The sequence below is a fragment of the Colobus angolensis genome, unplaced genomic scaffold (assembly GCF_000951035.1).
Source record: "Colobus angolensis palliatus isolate OR3802 unplaced genomic scaffold, Cang.pa_1.0 Scaffold56, whole genome shotgun sequence".
In the NCBI taxonomy this organism is placed as follows: domain Eukaryota; kingdom Metazoa; phylum Chordata; class Mammalia; order Primates; family Cercopithecidae; genus Colobus; species Colobus angolensis.
In genome coordinates this window covers 11,790,616-11,812,506 of record NW_012119154.1, presented here as the reverse complement: position 1 = coordinate 11,812,506, position 21,891 = coordinate 11,790,616, and the positions used below count along the sequence as shown (strand labels likewise).

The following is a 21,891-nucleotide window of genomic DNA, read 5'->3' as shown; positions in this document are numbered from 1 at the left end:
TCAGCCCTGCTAGATGCTTTCCATTTTATTGATCCTTTCAGAGAGTCAAATTTTTGTTTTGTTAATTTTTTCTATAGTTCTTTTGTTTTTTTGTTTTGTTTTGTTTCATTTTTTCATTGATCGCTATTCTTATCCAAGTTATTTACTTTCTTCTACTCACTTTGGGATTGTTTGCTCTTCTTTTTCTAGTTCTTTGAAGCAGGAGCTTAGGTTGTTGGTTTGAGACTTTCCCTTAATTAATATGTACACTCTTTTCTTTAGTGCTATAAATTTCACTTTCAGCACTGTTTTTGCTGCATCCCACACATTTTGATAAGTTGTATTTTTTCTTCATTCAGTTTAATGTAGTTTTTATTTCCTTTGAGATTCCCTCTTTGACCACTGAATTATTTAGAAGTATGTTTAATTTCCGAGTGGACATTTTTCTATTTTTTTATTATTTAATTCTAGTTTGACTCCATTGTAGTCTGAGAACATACTCTGTATGATTTTAATTCTTTCAAATTTGTTGAGTTTTGTTCTGTGGCTAAGGATATGGTAGCTCTTGCATAAGCAAAATATTCCATCAGCATCCATATGTAATGTAGATGATTAAAAAGAATGTGCATTCTGCTGTTATTGAATGAAGTGTTCCATAAATGTCAATTAGGTCCAGCCGATTGATGGTGTTGTTGAGTTCTTCTACGTCTTTCCTGATCTTCTGTCTAGCGGTGATACCAATTAATGAGAGAATAGTGTTGAAGTCTCAAACTATAATTATGAATTTGTCTATTTCTCATTTCTGTTCTATCAGTTTTTACTTTACGTACTTTACGTATTTTTCAACTCTATTGCTTGGTACATTCACATTTAGAATTGCTGTATCTTCTTGCTGGATTGTCTCTTTTATCCTTAGATAATATCCTTCTCTGTCCCTGGTAATTTTCTTTACTTAGCATTCTACATTTTTAATTAATTCACATAGCAAAGCATTTCTGAAACCACAGCACCTCTTGGACTGTGCAGTTCTGTCCCCTGAACAGACCATTGGAAGCACAGGCTTCCTTCTCTTCACCCTTCCTGCTCTACTTGCTGTTCTTAAACCCACCCCACCTTCCCTACAGGACATTTTGGCACAACCTAGGAAACCCCTCAGAGAGAAGACAATGCACTGTTTGTAAATCAAGCAGCATGTTTACTCCTAACAGGCTATAAAAGTTGTTTGTATAACTGCTGCTAAAATGGTCTAAAAGTGTTGATAGCCTCAGTATTAAGACTGAGGTCTTGTTTGCTTTAAGGAAACACACTGGCAGGCTCCTAAATAATGAAGACTATGTTTAAATTATTGAGCAATTATTTCCAGAGCCTAATGCATTTCTAACAATGTCAACACCCTATTTGATATCCTTCAGTAACTTAAGACAGAATGCCTATAGTGGCCATGAAGGCAACGTAAGAGCAATGGTGTGCTGTAAATATTAAACAAGTTCAAAAATAATCATAATAATGTCTGGACTTTATTACCTTGGTATAAATAACTGTCATAACGGATTTCAAGACACCAAGGTGAGGTTCCTGAACAAGAAGTTGGAAGAGACACCCATAGATGGCTCTCATGAAGGGGTGAGAGCTGGTTCCCACGCACCGTTGCACACTGCGTTAGAGAATAGAGGGGCTGGTGTAAGGCAATGGGCAGTGGCAATGTGTTGGCAAGCTGGGAGCTCACAGCCTTTCTGAAGATATTCAAAATTAGATTTAAAAAAACATGGAGCAGAGTGGAAATGGCCTATGGATCCCCAGTTTGTGACTCCAGAAGAGAATATGATCCAAACTCCTTAGACTAACATTCAGAATTTCTTTACATTCTCATTCTTTCCTAATTTTCTAGCTTGTTTCTAGTTCTCTCACTCTTGCTCACTATAATCTGGTCACATTGAACTGTTTGTGATTCCCTGAGCCCGTCTCTGTTACTCTGCACATATTCTTCTCTCTTCAGGAATGTTTTTGTTGTTCTTGTTGTTGTTGTTTGAGACGGAGTCTCGGAGTCTCGCTCTGTCACCAGGCTGAAGAGCAGGGGTGCGATCTCCATTCAGTGCAACCTCCACCTCCCCCGTTCAAGCAATTCTCCTGCCTCAGCCTCCTGAGTAGCTGGAACTACAGGCCGCGTCACCATGTATTTTTAGTAGAGACAGGGTTTCACCATGTTGGCCAGGATTGTCTCAATCTCTTGACCTCATGATCCGCCCACCTTGGCCTCCCAAAGTGCTGGGATTACAGGTGTGAGCCACTGCGTCTGGCCTTCCAGGAATGTTTTATATCATCACTTCTTTTAGAAATCCCTTCTCCTTTTAAAATCTTGATGTCTTCTTTACCTAATGTAACAATACACAGTGAGTTTTATGTTCCCATGGAATCATTTGTAGGGCCATATATCAGCATGTATCATATTCTGTTGTGACTTTGTTTACGTGTCTTTCTTTCTCACAAGACTGAGAGCTCCTTGAGGATAGAAAATGTGTCTTATTTATCACTGTACATTCATCACTTAGGGCAGAGTTGGGTTTACAGAGGGAACTCAGTAAATACATAAAGAAATGTGTGAATGAATGAATATAAATAAATACTGCTACTAATAATAGTAATAAAAAGCCAACTGTTACAAGACATAACATATGGCAAAAAAAAAAAAAAACCTGTTGTAAGTATTGTACATTATTAAGTAATGCAAGCATTGAAATAACCCTCTTAACATCCCCATTTTATAGATCATAAAACTGAGGCCCAGAGGACATAAGAGATTTGTACAACCATGGCCAAATAGCTAACTGATGGAGCTAGGCATTTCGCTGCATCAGACTCCTTTCACCTCTTGACTTTTTCTGAGTCCTCCCTAATTGGTAGCAGTCATGAGAAAATAAACACTTCCAAGTACATTTGTGACTGTAGCAACTAAGTGCCCTCACTGTCTTATAATGCAGGTCACTCAGAGACCATTAGCCATCAGGATAAGGTTGCTGCCATGGTGAATTTATAGAGAAAAGCAATGTGTTTAATTAAGTGGTTGTCAAAAACACCCACCCAGTATAAATGGATTCTGGCAAGAGAGATGCTTTTGTTGCTGCCAGAGTCCTGCCACAGGTCATTAACATCTTGATAGATTTGAGGCACTTTCTAGCTTGAATTCTTTCACCCAAAGACAGAGGCAAGTCTTACTGGGCTTTGGGTTGCTTGGAGGCCCATGGACACGGAGGCAGGACACAACAGATGGACCCTGCTAGTATCAGCCAAGGGCTTCATACAGTGGATTACTTGACCAGAACTAAATCTGAGCCAAGTGTGTGGTAAGTTCTGAGCCCAGCCATATGCCACACACTGTACTAATCATTGGGAACTAGGCTGAGACATGCTGAATATAAGTGAATGAGAACCAGGCCCTGCCTGAAGGAGTGCCTTCTTCACAATGTGCACAAGGAACTACACTGTGTCATATCATGTGAGCGCAAATAAGGGAGATAAGGTTATTCCGGCTGAATCAACATGGAAAGGCTCTGTGGAGTTGGTATCCCTGAATGACAGGAGAAGCCTGGGTCAGCAGAAAGAAGGGAGAGGCATACAAAACAGAGGAAACGGGGTGAGTGCGATCATGAGGCCAAGGGATAGCACTGGAAATTTGGGGAAACAGCAGGCAGTTCAATTTGACTGATAGAATTTGTAAAGGCTCATAATGGTAAGTAAGGTTGGAGAGAGAAACTCACTCATGACATACAAGGGCTTGTGGATGCAACAGACATATATGGAAGCAGTGAGAACCCACTGAAATTCTTATGCGTGGACCAGCATACTTCTCAAATTTTAATGTGCATAGGAATCAGTTGGGGATCCTGTGAAAATGCAGATTTGTGTTCAGTAGGCCTTGCTGGGGTGGGGACCAAGGGTCAGCATTGCTAAAAAGCTCCCAGGCGATGCTGGTGCCGCTGAATTCAGGACCACACTTTGAGTAGGAGGGGTCTAGACTAGATGAGCGTGTACAAAAATCCATGGGGTTGAGTAGAAGATGCAATTCAGAAATGGTAATTTCCATAGTACTTTTATCATTCGGTTCCTTATGATTTAATAAGGATTAGAAATACCCTGATTTCCAGTTTTTTTTTTAATCTTTTTGCTTTTTAATTATTGGTAGTAGTGTTTTTATTATATAATTAGTTTAGCAATCCTGATAACATAATGAGACTGTGACAAGGTAAAAGTGTGATTGGCTTTAGTCCATCAGCATTGCCCACCATCCTTTACAGGCATTTAACTTTTTTGTTTTTCCTGGTCAAAGACTAAATAAAGTCAAATGAACGGCAAAAACCAGAGAAAGATCTGGAGAGGAAAAGGTCTCTGAACCTGCCCAATGAACCCCTGATCCTCTTCCCTGGAAAAAAAAAAAAAAAAAAAGACAGTCAACAAAGAAAACAGACACAGGAACAAAGATTATTTAACCAATTTGAACTGCAGTGATCACTGTATTGGGAGATGAAAAAAAAATCACAAAGGCAGCAAGAGCAGTGTAATGAGAAGACAGCTAGCCTGGGAGAGAGGTGTCATGAAGTCAAGCCCTCCTGTGACCCTTAATAAGTGGTTGCCCTTCCACAGGTCATTTAATCTCTGGGTTTCTTCATCCGTAAAATAAAGCCAATAGTTCCTCCCCGCCTGCTCCCATGGGTCTGTCTGAGAATTGCATAGGGATCATAGGTGTGAAAGCGATCACACACAGGGTCGCTTTGGGGACCAGGATACTTAAAAGAGGCAACCCTGTGCCTGGAAAACAGTCCCTGATCACCTATTCTTCAATATTCCTTTGTCTCCCAGGCTGCCCTTCTTTTTATTTAAAGATCTAATAGGGCCCTTTCTTCCGCAGAATCTTTCTAAATTAAGCACAGATGCCCTTCACACTTCCACTTACTGCACCAAATCCAATAAACAGCATTCTCTGTTTTTCAAATAAGTTTTTGCAGGGGAGATCCAGCCAGTATGCTCTTCAGGGAATGCCAAATATGAAAGAGGCAACCCTTGTCCATCGAAGATTACAATATAATACCGAGGCACATGTGGAATCTTTGCACAACAGTGGAAAGGCTATTATGGCAAAAGTGAAGGCAACATACCAGATTGGAACCTTATTCCTGCAACTTTAGAGCTGTGTTACTCTTCTGAGCCTAGATTCTCTCATTTATAAACTGAAGGTAATGTTTCCTACCTCAGACTATTACTGTGAAGAATAATAGAAATGAAGAGACTTTTTAAACTATAAAGTGCTATAGAAATATTATTATTGCAGAAATAGCCAAAAATAAATGGGGATGCTTCATATAGTTTCATCTATCTTTCCAATCATAAAGTCTTACTCTGCCCCACTGATAGATATTTCCTACTTGGAGATTCAGTTTTGAAAGAATAATAATAAACCCTTACATTTGTGTGTCATTGACAGTTTGGACAGTAATTGTCTGATAATAGGTGAACGATTGAGTAACTTTATAAAAACTACATGGTAATCAGGAAAAATATAAGGAAAAAACTAAGAGAAGTTCCATTTAGAGAAGATCATAAAAATTATATACATTTGCACTTTTCACAATAGCAAAGAGATAGAATCAACCTAAATGTCCATTAATAATAGACTGGATAAAGAAAATGTGGTACACATATACCATGGAATACTATGCAGCCATAAAAAAGAATGAGATCATGTCCTTTGCAGGGACATAGATGGAGTTGGATTTGGAGGTCATTATCCTTAGCACACTAACACAGGAACAGAAAACCAAATACCCCATGTTCTCACTTATAAGTGGGAGCTACATGATGAGAACACATGGACAAATAGGGGGAACAACATACACTGGGGCCACCAGAAGGTAGAAGGTGGGGGGAGGGAAAGGATCAGGAAAAATGACTAATGAGTACTGGACTTAATACCTGGGTGATGAAATAATCTGTACAACAAACCCCCATGACACAAGTTTACCTATGTAACAAACCTGCACTTGTACCCCTGAACTTAAAATAAAATTAAAAATAATTATATGCATGTGTTCTCATAATAGCAAATGCATGGACATCAAAACATTTGGTGCATTTTAAGTGCTCCATAAATGTCATTATTAATATGTAACAATTTTTGGCAAGAATGCATAAATATAAGCTGGAATAATATATATATATATCTCAAAAATTAAAAGTGGATGTGCTTCTTTCAAGAATAGTAAATATCTAATGAACTAAAGGACCTATTACATGGGGAATCTTCGCACAACAGAGGAAAAACTACTAAAACAAGGACATATGAAATCGAACATTAAAGCAAAAAAGGACATATTAAAACAAATTCACCAATTAAAAAAATTAAAAAGACAAACTCTATCCAAGTTCACCCAGCTTTACTGATAGTAAGTAGTAGATCCAGGATTCAAAGCCAAACCTTCTGATTCTGAATTCAGTGCTTTCTCTATGACACCTGGCTGACTCTTCAACTTCACTTTGATTCTACTGTCTATATGTTACGCTTAGATAGTCCGATTTCACATATTAATTACACTGAAGCCCTGGGATAGACACCAGGTGGACTTGGGGGAATAATGAAACATATTTTCAGTATCTTTTACAAAGATGAAGAGCAAGAATTACCGGTTCTTAGATACCTTAGGCAACTACTCTCAATGAGGAATAAGAAGAATAAGAACAACAATCCAACACGACCACTTCACACTAACGTGTGTGGAGGAAGGCGCTGTTTCCTCCTGTCTCTTGAACCATTGTAGACAAAGACACCTCAAACACATTCTGCTGAAGAGCCACTTTATTGCCATCATATCATACTTTTTGAGATTCCATAGAGTGTCAAGACGTTCTCCTTGGTGCCGGCTTAATGGATCAGTTCTAAACGCATACACATAATTTTTAAAATAATCGTTTTGTTTCAGAAGGGCCAATAAAATGGTAATAGGAAACTGCAAGGTGGAAATACATACTATCCTGCCTTTGTAGCTGTATATAACACTCCTGGATGAGCTGGGCTGGAGGCCTGAATCCCAGTTGGAGATTCATTAGAATTCTCTTAATGATGTCAGCTAAACTGGGATCTAGCTGAAGTTTAGGGCTGCATCTTTCCAGTGCCCCTCTTGGACTCTCTGTTTATTCTCTTTGTGTTCTCTTCCCAAGTGCCTGCAAACTTGTTTTTCTGATTTTATTGAATAATGTGTCCATGTCAATTTAGAGAATCACCAAGCAGCTTACCTGAATTAATTTGAGTACCACTTCTTGGAAAATGACTTTACCAACTTAATGTTAGTAAAATAAACAACATATGCATTGTTTTATTCTTCTAAAATCTGAAAAATTCTCATTTCTGATTCACATCTAGTCCCAACAATTTTAGATGAAAGGTTGAGGGCCGATAATGATCTTTATAAAACGGAAATTGATTGTACTTTCTCAACCCTTCAGTGCCTCCCCATCACATATGGGATAGAATCTAAGTTCTTTAACATGATGCAAAGGCCTTTAGGCTCTTTTCCAGTCTCTTCTCCTGACAATTCCCACCTTGCCCTCTTACATCAAACTATTTCTGATCAAAGGAGTCTGATCAAACATGACTAAAGATTGAGCTGAGTTCATCAATCAATTCACCCCTGCATCTTTGCAAATAATTAGAACCCAATCAGCCTCAAGGCCAATGCAGGGGTGCAGTCTATTTTCCTTGCTCTATCACTTACACGTTCCTCATTTGGGCACTTCATGTTCTCCAGCCCACAGTCCTCATTTATAAAATGGGAATCATAAAATCAACAAAGTTGTTGTGAAGCTAACATAAGTCCACAGATGTGAAAATAATTTATAATGTGCTATACATAGTAAAAGGGCTTTTACTCTCATCATTCTGAAATGGGAATCCTTGTTCCAAAGCCGGACATGCTAGACAGGCAGCCAGGTTGCTAGACAAGCAGCCAGGAGGGTCCCATCTCCATGGAATGAGCTAAAAGTTAATGTGCATGAAGCTCAGTCATTTTTGTCATACATAAAAGAGAATCTTGTGTGGTTGGTGAGGCTAGGGCAGTTGGTCCACATTACAGCTCCTACAATTCATAAGAACTAAATAAATGGGTCTCATTCCGTTATAAAAAGGAGCCAGGAGTAATTGCAAGCTCTCACCTTTCTGGGCCTGCATGTTTGTTTATTTTGTTTAGTTTTTTGTTTTGTGGTTGCTGTTGGGGGAATTGGGATTTTTGTTTATGTGTTCTCATTGTTGTTGTTTTTGCTTTTCCCTACCTTGGTGTGCTAGAATTTTCAAACAAACAAACAAAAAGGCTTAAATATGAAAGGCCATTTAAATCCTCCATGAATGCTCCTCTTTTTGACAATTATTTTTTCTCATTTTTCTGCTTGAAAAGTAACAGTGGCTAGACTAGGAACCTTATTCATTTGGACCAGATGCCTGAACCGTCGTCTTTACAACCAGCAGCTCTTTCCATTGCATAACGCATCTCGGAACTCACGAAGCAAAGAAAACAAACGGTCAAATTCTCACTATGGCAGAAATGACTGAAATCAGAACTTTTCCGGAAAGTAGGTTTTAATGGGGAAGAGGAGGTACAGGATTTTGGGAGAGAGAAGACCAAAAAGAACACCAAGGAACTACGATTTAAAGGAGATGGATGGGTTCCAAAGTGCAAAGGAAGAAAGTCTGCAACCAAACAAGCAAATATGATAGTAAGAAATTGCATGTGTGCAGGACTCATCCCTCATTGTTGTAGTTAATTTAAATACCTACCACAAAACAAAAGAGAAACGTAAAATGAGTTTCTAGATAGGCCTTACCAACTTTTGAGCTTCCTATTAGGTTCAAGCTGGGTTCAAAGTTTGGGTCTTTGGGGGACAGCTGTTCATATTTTTCTGAAAACTACTGGTGTTACCAATCATTGTAGTTGATGTTAAATCAAGCATGCAGAATTGTAGTGCTACGCTTCAATACAGTTCATACAGTCTGACTTAGCTTTGGACAATTTATGTCGACACATCTTTATAATCACTGAATAAAAATAATCAAGCAAACAGAAAAGCATATTTCTATATAAATAAAACTAATTAAAATGTGCAATATTAAAGAAATTACCAGTTTTGTTATCTGAGAACTCAACAACAGCCCTGACTAGATTTAGAAATACCGCATTTATGTATTCTTTCTTGTAAGGGAGTTGCAGTCTAGAAACAACTTAGTTAAGTGTTTACTACTGATTGGATCTCCAAAATCTGTGTTGACACCTATTCTAATCAAGGCCGACTATTCATTTGCAGAAGTCAAATTTCACTCTGGATGGAAAGTGGGGAGTGGGAAATGAAATGAGTGTTGGTAAAAGTGAATTAGGAAAAAGCCTGAATTACAGAGTTTTCTTTTCATTAGTGGTAACCCAGAAATGACAGAGACGGATAGGATAGAAATGAAGGCGGGTGCTATGAAAAAGAGCCTCTTACTAATAGTTATTACTTGTGAACTAAGAGGGGCACTAACTGCTATTGAAAGTCCATGTGCTGGGCGTTTTGTTAATTTGCCAATGTTATCTCACTTGGTCCGCTCAAGAATTCTTCAGATACATACTATTATCTCCATCTTATGCGTGAAGAGACAAAAACCCAAAACTGACAGATAGGTTGGTGTCTAAGACTTCATTTGTATTTAATGGCTGGAACGCATTTGGAACAGTAGCATAAAATGGTGATCAGTCAGAAGAACTCACAGGTGATCATGGTGCTACTTCCCACTGATTGAAAAATTTGTTCTGCTGGCCTGGATGGTAAAACATTCAAGTGTTGCCCTCCTGAAACTTAAAGTCTAACAAGACATCCTGCCCAGGAGTTAAAGATTAATGATTATTTGCTTAAGGCATAGGAATCACTGAGCTTCTCTGCTGAACCCTTTTGTGATCAAGTTAGCAAGCCAAGGCTGGGCGCCGGGGCTCACGCCTGTAATCCCAGCACTTTGGGAGGCTGAGGCAGGCGGATCACGAGGTCAGGAGATCGAGACCATCCTGGCTAACACGGTGAAACCCTGTCTCTACTAAAAATACAAAAAATCAGCCGGGCGCAGTGGCGGGCGCCTGTAGTCCCAGCTACTCGGGAGGCTGAGGCAGGAGAACGGCATGAACCCGGGAGGTGCAGCTTGCAGTGAGCAGAGATCGCACCACTGCACACCAGCCTGGGTGACAGAGCAAGACTCCATCTCAAACAAACAAACAAAAAAAGTTACCAAGCCAGAAAACAGAACTTACTAAATTAATCAAGTTTCTGAACTGGGTGGTCTAATCAAATTATCTGTTTAATATTAAGTCTTCTGTAGTAAAAATAATTGCCTTTTTCTCTTATTATGGGGGTATTTTACTTATAAAGACCATGGTATTGCTAATATTTACTTGGCAGGTAAAGAGATGGTCACACAAACAATATAATTTCTGGGAAGGCTAGAAATGTAACCATCTTTGTGGTGGTATCTGCAATCAAAGCTCTTACGGATAAGGTAACCTTTGGGGGGAATGCAGGCAGTTATTGAAGCAATAAGGGCTTGACTGTTAGACCTGGTTTTTATTCTAACTCTGGAAATGCACCTGTCTTAGCTAGCTTCATGATTTCCCTGGTTTTCCTGTTCATATGATTGTATATAAGATCAAATTCAAAGTGTCTATGTTGATTTTATCTATCTTCTTTCCCAGACTTACTTTCTGTGACACCTAAAATGAGATGAGTAGTAGTTCAATGTGTTTATGGGGGGAGTGATTTTAAATAAGAGAGATTAGAATGAGAGAATAAGGAAGCCAATATAACAGTCTTTGAGAGTGGTGATACAGGCCTGACCTAAGGTAGACGTAGTGATGGTTGAATGAGGGGACCAGCCCAGAAAACAGTTATAGGAGTCATATCATCTGGTCATACATAGGAGTCATATCTGGTCATACCATCCCCATGGAATGCCAGAAAATGTGACTAACCTGATAATTCAATCATTTATCTTATGTAGCAACCAGACAAATTCTACCACAGGTTCATCTCCTATTGTTACTGTGATGTCAAGGAAAACGCTGTGTTTCCACGGCCCTTCACTCAGCTGTAACTACTCACTTTGTCAAGAGCCAGAAGCCTTGCATGGTCTCTCCAGAAGTCTCAGCTACGTGACCTTTCAAGTCTTCCGTGGCAGTCTCAATGGCCCCCGGCTAGATGGAAAGAAGAAAATACCTAGTTTAGAGCGGACTTAGCCCACTTTGCTCTTACGATTAGTTAGCGTATTCCAACAACTTCTCGGGAAAGCTGGTCACAAAGGATATAGTTTATTCAGTTGCCTGTATGCCCGTATGCCTAACTGCCTTCCAGAGAACTTAGTCTTGAACTCTAGCAAGCTTTTCTCCTTGGGTGGAGAAAAAGTGGTCTAGGCCCCATCTTCTATAATCTTACTCAGATTTTATTATATAAATGAAGATAGCCACTTTCAGAGGAACAGTTTTCCCAAACAAGCATTATAAAGTTCAAAGCCTTTAGGAATCTGTACATTTTTAAATTAAACCTTTTTTCTCTTCCTAGAGCACATGTCAATAAAACACAAAATAACCTTCTTCCAGCGCTCTGACAATAAATTTTAGCTGACTCAAGGAGATAAACTCGGTCTGTCTCCTCACCTCATTTTCTGCATCCTTCCCCGAACAGGTGTTACTACTTACAGGCCCAGCCTTAGCTTAAACATTGATTGCCATCTATTCTAGCAAGTTCACAGACTCTCTAGCTCAATGACGCTTAAATTTCAATGCCCATCAGAATCACCTAAAGTATGTGTTAAAACATAGATTTCTGGGACTATACCCAGAGATTTTTATTCTGCTGGACCAGGGTGGGACCTGAGAGTCTGTATTTCTAACAAGTCCTTGGGAGCCACTCATGGTGTGGAGGCTGCACTAAGAGAACCACTGCTCAAAGGTACTTCGACAGAGAAGGTTGTGCCAACATCAGCCACCTCCAGTGACCCCACTGGCAGGGCTAGATGACTCTGGAGGGGAGTTGCCTATGATTCTATGACAATTTTCCCTACACTCAACCTCTGTTCCCTGTGACACAGTCTGACTCTTCCAGTCCCACTTGTCCTCTCAAAGATAATACTTCCTTTGATGACTCAACATGGGTATTTTCTGGGGTCTCTCTTCCTTGTATTCACATAATTTTGGTCTCAACAAATATAACTTAGTAGTGAGACTAATATTTTTCAGAAGAAAAAATTGTTAAGTAGAGTTAAAGAGTAATGAAATAATCCTAAAATAAGCATTTTATTGAATGCTTTTACGCCAGGCACTTTGCCAAAGATATGTGAAGATGAATATAATCATGTAGAATTTTTAAAACCTTATTTGCCTCGCTTATGGAAAATAATTGGCAAAGCCTATCAAAATGGAAAATGATCTATCCTTTGATCCAGATTTTCACTTCTGTGAAATTATACTAAAGAAATTTTTGCATATATACAAAATGACATATCTATAAAGTGTTCTTTGCAGCCTTGTTTTTGGATAGCTAAAATTTCTGGAAAAAAACCCACAAACATCTCTCAATAAAGAACTATGGATATGTATTATAGGATACATTCATACAATGCAATATGATGAAGTTATTAAAGGTGTGAAGACAATTGTGTTCATATGGAAAGATTTTTAAATGTATTATCAAATGAAAGAAAAAAATGATCAGAAGAGATGGTAAAATATGCCATTTTCTGTATAAAAAGGAGGAGAGGGAATAAAAACAAATATTTATATTTGCTTCTCTATGCCTAAAGTAACTCTTGAAGGATATATAGAAACTATTAACATTGGTTCCCTATGGTTTGCAAAGAATGTGATGAAGATAGAAGATGAAGGTGATGTTTTGCTGTATACCTTTTCAAAAGTTAGACATAAAAAATAAAGCATGTTCTTTACAGAATGAATTGGTAGCCTCTGGAGTTCTATCAGTCTTCTCGCTGTGCAGTTCTTATCTTTGGTAAAAATGTAGGTCAAGCCCTTATAGAACACAGAAGGAAAATATACCCAGATACAGAATTGTACTCTCCCCCATCTTACTATTATAGTTACTATAATAAGTTAACTTTAGTCATTCAGTGCCAAATATAAAAGTGTAAATACATTGACTTATGTCTGGGACATTAAATTTTAAATCTCAGCCTTTCTTAAGAGGATCCACTATACACCATTTTGTCATTCTACACATCGGTTTGCTCATTTATTAGATGGATAAGATAATAACTGTAACTGAGTCATGCTACAAAACGCTATATATATTATATTATTATATATAAAATGATAAATACTGATTGATAAAAATCTTTATCATCATTCCCATTATGGCTGACATTATATAGAAGGAAAATAGTTATACCAGAATTTGGGGATCAAATGTTTACTGTGATTGAATAATCAGCTCTGAGACATCATGCGGCCTAAGACAAACAGGGAAATATGGTGGAATAATATGTACACATCATCCGACACAACATAACAGGCAATATTGTCTTTTATAGTCTAGCACTGAATAGTTTTAGTTAAAGCAAACCTACTGGGGGAATTCTGAAAACATATGTGTTTGTTTCCTTACATTTCCTTGAGCTAGACTAGCCTGAGGCCAGTTGTCACACAAACGATGTCCATGTCTGTGCTAATTTTTCTCCATGTAATGAGCTCCTTAGCTAAACAGCAGTGGTATAGAAAAGAATGTCTCTGCAGACTCAGACACTTGGGTCTCTCTTGTCATGTCCAGACTGGAGTCACTTTGCAATGAACACACAAAGTAAGAAAATCAGCTCTAAATCAGATGTGATTTTTAAAGTCAAAGCAAATTTGTCTTTACCTGAAAATGAAGGGAATGTATCGTATCTCATTGTGGTTAGTCCTCTGTTCTCATAAAGAAAAACAAATTATGTTTTAATAATCTTCACAGGATTTCAGGGTTGGAGGGAGTCAAGAAACCTTTTGCCCAGTGAGGTGACTATTTTCTACACCAGAAAGAAGCCCACACCGGCAATAACACAACCAATATATTTATTTGTTCCCAATGTGAGAGCAAGACACAGGGAACCCTATAGCAAGAGAAGAGGGAAAGAGAGAGAGTATGAAAGCCAAATTAGTGTCATGGAATCTACGACGTCTTGCTACACAATGGGAAGTCCTGAACCTGCTTATTAAAGTCTCGTTGCTCACAATAGAACACAGACTATAAAAACGCCACAGGGAACCGTTAATTAAATATTAAAAGATCAAATAGTTTCAGTCCCATTAGTTTGTATGTAATTTACATTCTCGAGTATAAATTTAGAGATAATTCCCCATCCCAAATCGCTTTCAACTTTCTGATAAGGTATCTGCAAATATAGAGGCCTACAGAGAGTTTAAAAATATCTTTCCCCATGTGGACTAAGTATTGTTCCTTTCATAAGTAGTTGCTTTTGAATATCAGTCTCCACAACCAAGAAGATTATCATAATATACCTCTAGTTATTAGCCTTGAGGGGTACTTTTGTTCAGAGAAGCCACTGGGCCTGTTTTAGCTATGTCTAAGCAATAATAGCAGATGAACTAAAACCAAAGGAAAAGGTTATCCAAGCAGACTGATGGCAAGTGGTTTGGATCTTTGTTTCTGTGACCTTTCATTCATTTTCCAAAGTCAGAGGCAGTGGGCTGTGGTAGAAAGCATCGAGAGTTCTGGGTTCCAGGCCTGTCTTCTGGTTCTTGCATGGCCCAGAGGTTGCTGGTTGACCTTGGCACCAAGTCACACCTCATTTGTGTGCATCAAAGTTTGGATTCAATATTCCTTAAGACCCTTCTAGTGGGAGCTCCTAAGCTAAGTCAGAGGCACACAAGTTTCAGAAAATAGATAATAGGTTGGAAGCCTGAGGAAAGGAAGTATCCCAGAGTGACCCATAAAGGATACAGGAGGTTTAAGGGGCCAGATATACTTGTTTTTATGATCCAGTATTGAGAGATGTGTTCTCATATATGAGGTTATGATGTTAAAATTGACTTGTTGGTCAATAGTTAATTTATGTGTCAGTCACCTCTTTGTAAATCTAATTTGTAATTCATATAATTGGGCTTCTTTCTGATTATGGCATTGGCTGTTTACTCCTGGCACTGGAGAAATTGAGCACTATCCTGCCACAGGGAGCCAGTGAGTAACTTTCCTTTCTAGCTTAAAAAATTTAGACAGGAAGAAACCTATATATACAACAAAAGTTAAATAAATTGTAGTATATTCCCATAGTTGGGTATTATGAAACTATTAAAAATTGTATTATGGAAGTATGTTATTGAAATGGGAAATAATAGTTGGCATATAATCCCATTTTTACACAAGAAATTGTGTATATATATATGTGAAAGAAAAAAAGAATATGCACCTAAATATATAAGAGCAGATGTAATACATTTTGGTTAAATTTGGGCAATGATAATCTTTATTTTACTTTGCTTATTTACATTTTCTAATTTTTCTTCAATAAACCACCTCCTGTGCAATAATTTTAAAAGATTTTAATAATATAAAATACCTGACCAAGTAATTCCTCTACTCAATGACTGCCCTTCTGAATGTACAACATACATACTTTAAATTCTTACTCCATGAGAAGTTGATTTCTTTTTAATTGAATCTAATTATAAATTGGGAAACTAGTTTGAGCCCTAGCTTTGCCACTTGCTACCCTCTTGGGCAAGTCAGTGGTCACTAACTACTGTGACATTGAGCAAGCAACTCCCCCTTCTCTGGGCCTTATTTTCCTTTGAGAACAAGTGTGTTGATTAGCTCACTGGTGCTCAAAATGTGGTCTCAGGACAGAGAGCATCAGTATCACCAAAGACTTTGTGGAAATCCAGAATATAATGTTTTGCATGGTAAAGATTGAGAAGCATATGACTATATCATCTGTAGATCTCATTTCAGCTTTAAGAAGTCATATTTTATCACGACTTTTTCTTAGATTTGAATCTTTGAGACTCTTGATCTTATTGAATTATCCCTTGAGAAAATGAATTAGCTTCCTTTTTACTGCTACAGACCCTATATGTCTACATTTATATCTTACCCTGAAGATCAGGAAGAGGTCATGGGCATCTTAATGTTGTTTCCTATGACCAATGACAGAAAAGCGGATGTAAAGTCAAGAAAAAAGAGAAAGCATTTATAACAACAATGAGAAGCCATTTATAAAATATTGATAGATGTGTTATGCACTCTACTAAGAACTTTTACAAAGTTAGCTTATTTAAATTTCTATATAAAACTGGTGTTTTATCTATACTTTGTAGATGAGGAAATACATGCATATACATACAATACCCCGCCCCCCCCCACACACACACACATTTCTCTCCAGTTTTTTTCAACTACCACCCATCAGCAGACTTGTGGTTTATAAGCTAGTAAAGCTGGATCTTTTTTTTAAGTTTATCGTTATAAATTTCAGTTAAGCCAACAGTTGTATTTCCATTGTTCTCCCTTGTGTGAATGCACATTTATTTTACTCACATGGCAATAAGAGCTCTTCATATTATGTCTGTTGGTCTGAAGGAGGGCAAATGCTGAGTACCTTGGAAAATTTCCCTGTCGGTCCCCAGAGTCTTCAGATTTACTTTCGATTCACTAATAATTAGAAGATTTTCCATCTCAAGCTTTTGAGAACTTAAGATTGTTTTTGATACACCTAATAGATATTCTTCGAATTGATTGGAATCAGTCATTGAAAACACTTGTAAAGGAGCCATAAATTCTATTGTACATGGTTAGGAGAGTGTTGGACTTGGAGAAAGAAGATCCAGAATCAAGACCCGGAATCTAGCTGCAGCTCTTCCATAAACATTATATGATTTGGACAGGTCACTTCATTTTTCTCAAATTTCAATATGTTCAGCTTTAAAACAAGGATGGTAAGCCCTCTCCTGCCTGCCTCCCAGTATTGCTCTGGGGAATCAAACAGATAAAGGATGTGTGTTTGCTGCGTAAGCTACATGATGCATAAGCTACCAATACAATCATCATGTGTAGTGGATTTGGACTCTGTCACATTAGCTAAGCTGAAGCTACATTTTCTAGAATTGCTTTTTTGGGTGTGTTTCCAAATTAGGACTGCCAACAATAGACACCTGTGTAATATTCAAAAGGCAGAATTGAAACATAAGTCGTTTTCCCTGTTGAAGATCAGTGCAGGTCACCATGCACTGTGACAACTCATGTTTATGGCAACTGATATCCTGGTTTACCTGATGGCAAGGGGTAGCCCCTGTACCTGCATCTCCTTCCATCACAGTCAGGCTTTCTTTCTAAGATTTTCCTCTTCCTGGGCTGGCTAAGTGTGTAGCTCAGTAATGAAAGCACTAGCTTCTAAAAGTGACCTCACATCATCAAGATTAAACTTGGTGGGAGACAGACATAGGTTCCAGTTTTTCCTCATAAGTTAAACGTTGTCACCAGAAATTCCAGTTTGTTCATGCAATTTTTTCTTATTCCTTTTTCCCTATTTCCTCTTCACAACTGCCAATTGGTTGGCCTATTCTAACTTCAGGCCCAACACCAGATTCAGTGAAAACAATTTTCCATAGTCTCAGCCAGCTCTCATAATAAATCATCTCCCAATAATAAATCTCCTATTCTGTATCACACTGTGTTCTTCTATCATCAAACCCTGACATCATCAATATCAAAGATAGCACAACTCCAAGAGATGCTTTGATTTCCTCTGCAGCTATATCACACAGCTTAACTTTGCATATTGAATAAAGTTCACATACTTTGGAAAACAAACCATATGCTCTACATATGCAGAAACACTCACACAAACACACATATAGTATAGCACCTACTGAAGCATCTTGCACATAAGAGTATATGCAATGTTTAAACACAGACTCACACAGGCGCGCGCACACACACACACACACTCGTTAAGTTGCTTTAGTTAAAACTTTACCTAAACCAAAGATATATTTTGAAAGCAACCAAATCAGGATTTATTAATTAAAGCTTTGGAAAAGTCACAAAACCCTGCCCCCAATTTTTTATGAGAATGAGTTGAAATGCATTTTTTTCCAAAAACAGATCTCCCACGGTCACATGAAAATGAGATGTTCTCTGTTGCCATCGTGTAAACTCCCTGATTTTGTCCCCAATTGATCGTAGCCCCTAAGCTAACCATGACTGTGCTAATAAGAATGTTGAAGGATTGGAAAGAGGATCCATAAGTAGGAGGAAGAGCTCAAGAGGGAAAGGTACTAGAAACCTATGAAGCACTCTCCACTGGACCCAAATGCTAAAAGTTAAAAATATTGTTTTTTAACATCTAGATACACGAGCTCCCTCCTGCTTACTTACCCATCCATCTACTTTCCCAGCTCCATTGCGCAGTTAAGAGAGCTCAGCTCCAGATGGTAGCTGTAGGTTTGAGATTTAAAGCTACCTGCCCCCCAAGTCGTCATATGAGCACCCCATTGTAAACCTTAGAGAGTCAGTGCATTCTTAGCAACCCTCTCCACTCCATTATCCATATCTTTTCCACACAAACAATGAATACCCTCACCGAGTTAACTGCTTTGTATTCTAGCTACTACGGTTCTCTCCTTACAGAATATTAGTTCTTTGAGATCAGGTTTAGCATAAACACAAACTGAGGAACCAAAGTAGGAATCTGGGGGACATACTTCTTAATACTATCTCTGGAATCTAAAATAGATCTTTAAATTCTCTAAAGTTTGGATCCTTCATCTTTAAATAGGGATAAGGATACCTACTTCATGATTATTATGACGATTACATGAAACAAATGTGAATACGCTCGGTAAATATGTGATACGCAGAAGGATTTTAAGATGTTTTATGGTGAATGTTTACGTAGTATTTAAGAGAACCAATAAATTTACCCGTGTAGCAAAGTACTTCCGTGAGATATAAGGCTGATGATAAGGATTGGGGTAAAGAGTAGATTCAGTCACACTTGACTGCCTTGAAATCTGTCTTGGCATCCGGTCCTTGCCTGGGTCCTCTTCTTCCGTCGATAGGTGGTCAGTCTCAGAGGGCTGGTCATCTCCCTCTTGCTTCAGGGACACAGCCTGGAATCCTTCAAAACTCCCAATTGTTGACATTTCTTCAGCCTAAAACAAGGGCAGAAAAATCTCATTGGAAAAAATGTTAACTGTGTACCTGTGTCCTAGCTATGGCAAAACAGAATATGATGAGCAAATGGCATTCCTGAAACTTAAGAACACCCCTCATGTTAACTAAACAGAGGCATTGGTGGATACAGCTTCATAACACAGATTTCTAAATACCATCCATAATCCTGCAAGGTCATTTACCAGAAGAGTGAAGGAGAGATTCTCCAGACAGAGAAAAGGAGTTTGCAAGTAGTTTCATTTTCTCATCTTTAATCCCAGGAGACAGGAACCTGAATAAGAGAAGAGCTGTATAAAATAATTATCAGACAATTTCTCTTGAAAATTGCATAGCATTTTTGGTTGAAAACTCACCAGACTGAAAGCTTAAGAGTTAAAAGCAATGATAATGCATTTTCTTTTGTGCTTCTTGGGTAATAATAGAGCATAAGAGCACTTAGAACTGAACATGTTTTTAAACTGAAAAGTTCGAATTCTAAAAATTTATTCTAAGGAAATAATTTAGATGAATACCCAAAGACTCACACGCATGCACCTGCATACACACACACACACACACACACACACACACAGTTGTTCAGCTGGGCATGGTGGCTCATGCCTATAATCCCGGCACTCTAAGAGGCTGAGACTGGTAGATCCCTTGTGCTCAGGAGTTTGAGACCAGCCTGGGCAACATGGTGAAACCCAGTCTCTACAAAAAATACAAAAATTAGCCAGACATGGTGTCATGTGCCCATAGTCCCAGCTGCTCAGTAGGATGAGGTGGGAGGATCACCTGAGCACAGGAAGTGGAAGTTGCAGTGAGCCAAGATTATTCTACTGCACTCCAGGCTAGGCAACACAGCAAGACCCCGTCTCAAAAAAAAAAAAAAAAAAAAAAAACAAAGTTTGTTCATTACAACATCGCATCTAATAGAAAAATATACCACGTTATATGTAAAAGAGAAACACACCAATTTATATCTCATCAAAGAACACTGTGTATAAAAATAACATTAGACATTCATGCAACATTGTGTCTAACACCAAAAATAAAAAATAAAAAAGTATCCATCAGTAAGAAGTTGACTAAATAAAATATGTTGTACCTTACTATAAAATACAAGTGTGAGTGTATATTTTCATCACCAAAAAATATCCAAAATATAAATGGAAAAAAGTTACAAAATATTATAAATAATATTATTCCAATTTGTTAAAATAATTTAGAAAGAAAGAGAAGAAAGATAAAGGGGAAAGGAAAGGAAAGGAAAGGAAAGGAAAGGAAAGGAAGAAGGAAAGGAAAGGAAGAAGGAAAAAGGAGAAAGAAGAAACAAAGAAAGAAAAAGAAAGAGAAAGAAAGAGAAGAAAAGAAAGAAAGAAAGAAAGGGAAGAAAAGAAACAAAAGAAAAGAAGGAAGGAAGGCACGCAGGCAATGTACCTGCATATGTATATACAGGCATATATGTATGATATAACGGATTTAAAAACATCTAAAAAGAGGGCCTGAAAAGAAGTAAAATAAAATATTAACAATAATTATCTCTAGATGACAGTGTTAGAGGTGATTTTTATTTTTGTTTCCATGTCTGTGGGTGCTAGTAATAATCGCACATGGTTTAAAATAAATAAAAATAATATATTGGTTTCTATTTTGTACATACAAAGCAAAGCAAAATAAAATAGAAGGCACATGGTAGCTTGGCAAAATGTGCACTCAGATCATTTCAGGCTGACAGTGAGCATGTTATCCACGCTGCCTAGAAAGTTTCATGTCCATTTTCACCATGGAAGTAGGAATGCCATATTATTCTCAGAGTCACCTCCTTGTTCTTAAACAAAAGTGGTTTTTAATCAATTTCCTTGGGTCTTGTGAAACAAAGGAAGGTGAGAAAAAATCCCTAACCCCAGCAAGCTTCCACTTTTGAAACTGAGATTAACCAGGGTATTCACAAGAGGTAAAAATAGTATGATCCTATAATTTATTAGCTAATTTTGGATATTCTGGCATGAAAAGGGTGCTATTGGCAATTATGTCAGGATGACAGGAGTGAACTGGACTCTCTCAGGCAAATGTAGATCTATATACATGTTCGCCCTGAGGATTTGAATGTAGGAGAAAACACAGCTAAAGTAACTTACAAGTGGAAAGCCTTACACAGCTTGCTTTAGTGTTTTCTTAAGATTTGTATGTTTTCTTATCCAATCTTTCCAGCAATCCTAGAAGAGCTACTTACTCTTTCCCCATCTTTCTGAGGAACACAGAGTAGATGGGAATCACCCAGGGTCACACTTTGATAGTCATAGTAGCAACTGGCCTCCCATCCATGCACCCAGTATAGCACACCCAGCGTCTGTCGTAAGGCACCATATCATGCTGCCTTATGATGGAAAAGATGTCTCTGAGCTTTTAGGTAATTTTTTAAAGGTAGGTGTGCAAAAGGTAGAAATTGGTCTCTGGGAAAATGAGGAATGAAGAAGCAGGAGAAAGAGAGTATGTGTGTGTGTGTGTGTGTGTGTGAGAGAGAGAGAGAGAGAGACAGAGAGAGAGACAGAGAGAGACAGAGAGACAGAGACAGAGAAAGAAAGGAGACAGAGAGGAGGCACTCTGGCTTCCCTGTCCCTGGCAGCTACATGCTCTATGTATGTAGGTCTGCCACCTTTATCACAGTGGGTGTTGGAAGGAAATGCATTTCTAAAGTTC

The 21,891-nt window shown here is 38.1% G+C and overlaps 1 protein-coding gene across 1 annotated transcript in view; it reads right to left on the bottom strand.

Annotated features, from left to right (window-relative positions):
* Positions 1-21,891, bottom strand: part of TPRG1 (tumor protein p63 regulated 1) — a 143,298-nt gene that overhangs the window by 89,862 nt on the left and 31,545 nt on the right. Inside the window, exons 2-3 of the mRNA XM_011961603.1 lie at positions 18,954-19,184; positions 11,134-11,225 (exon numbers count right to left, since the gene is read on the bottom strand). Coding sequence (XP_011816993.1) covers positions 11,134-11,225; positions 18,954-19,175 — 314 coding nt within the window. The 5' untranslated portion in view covers positions 19,176-19,184. The remainder of the gene's footprint in view (positions 1-11,133; positions 11,226-18,953; positions 19,185-21,891) is intronic.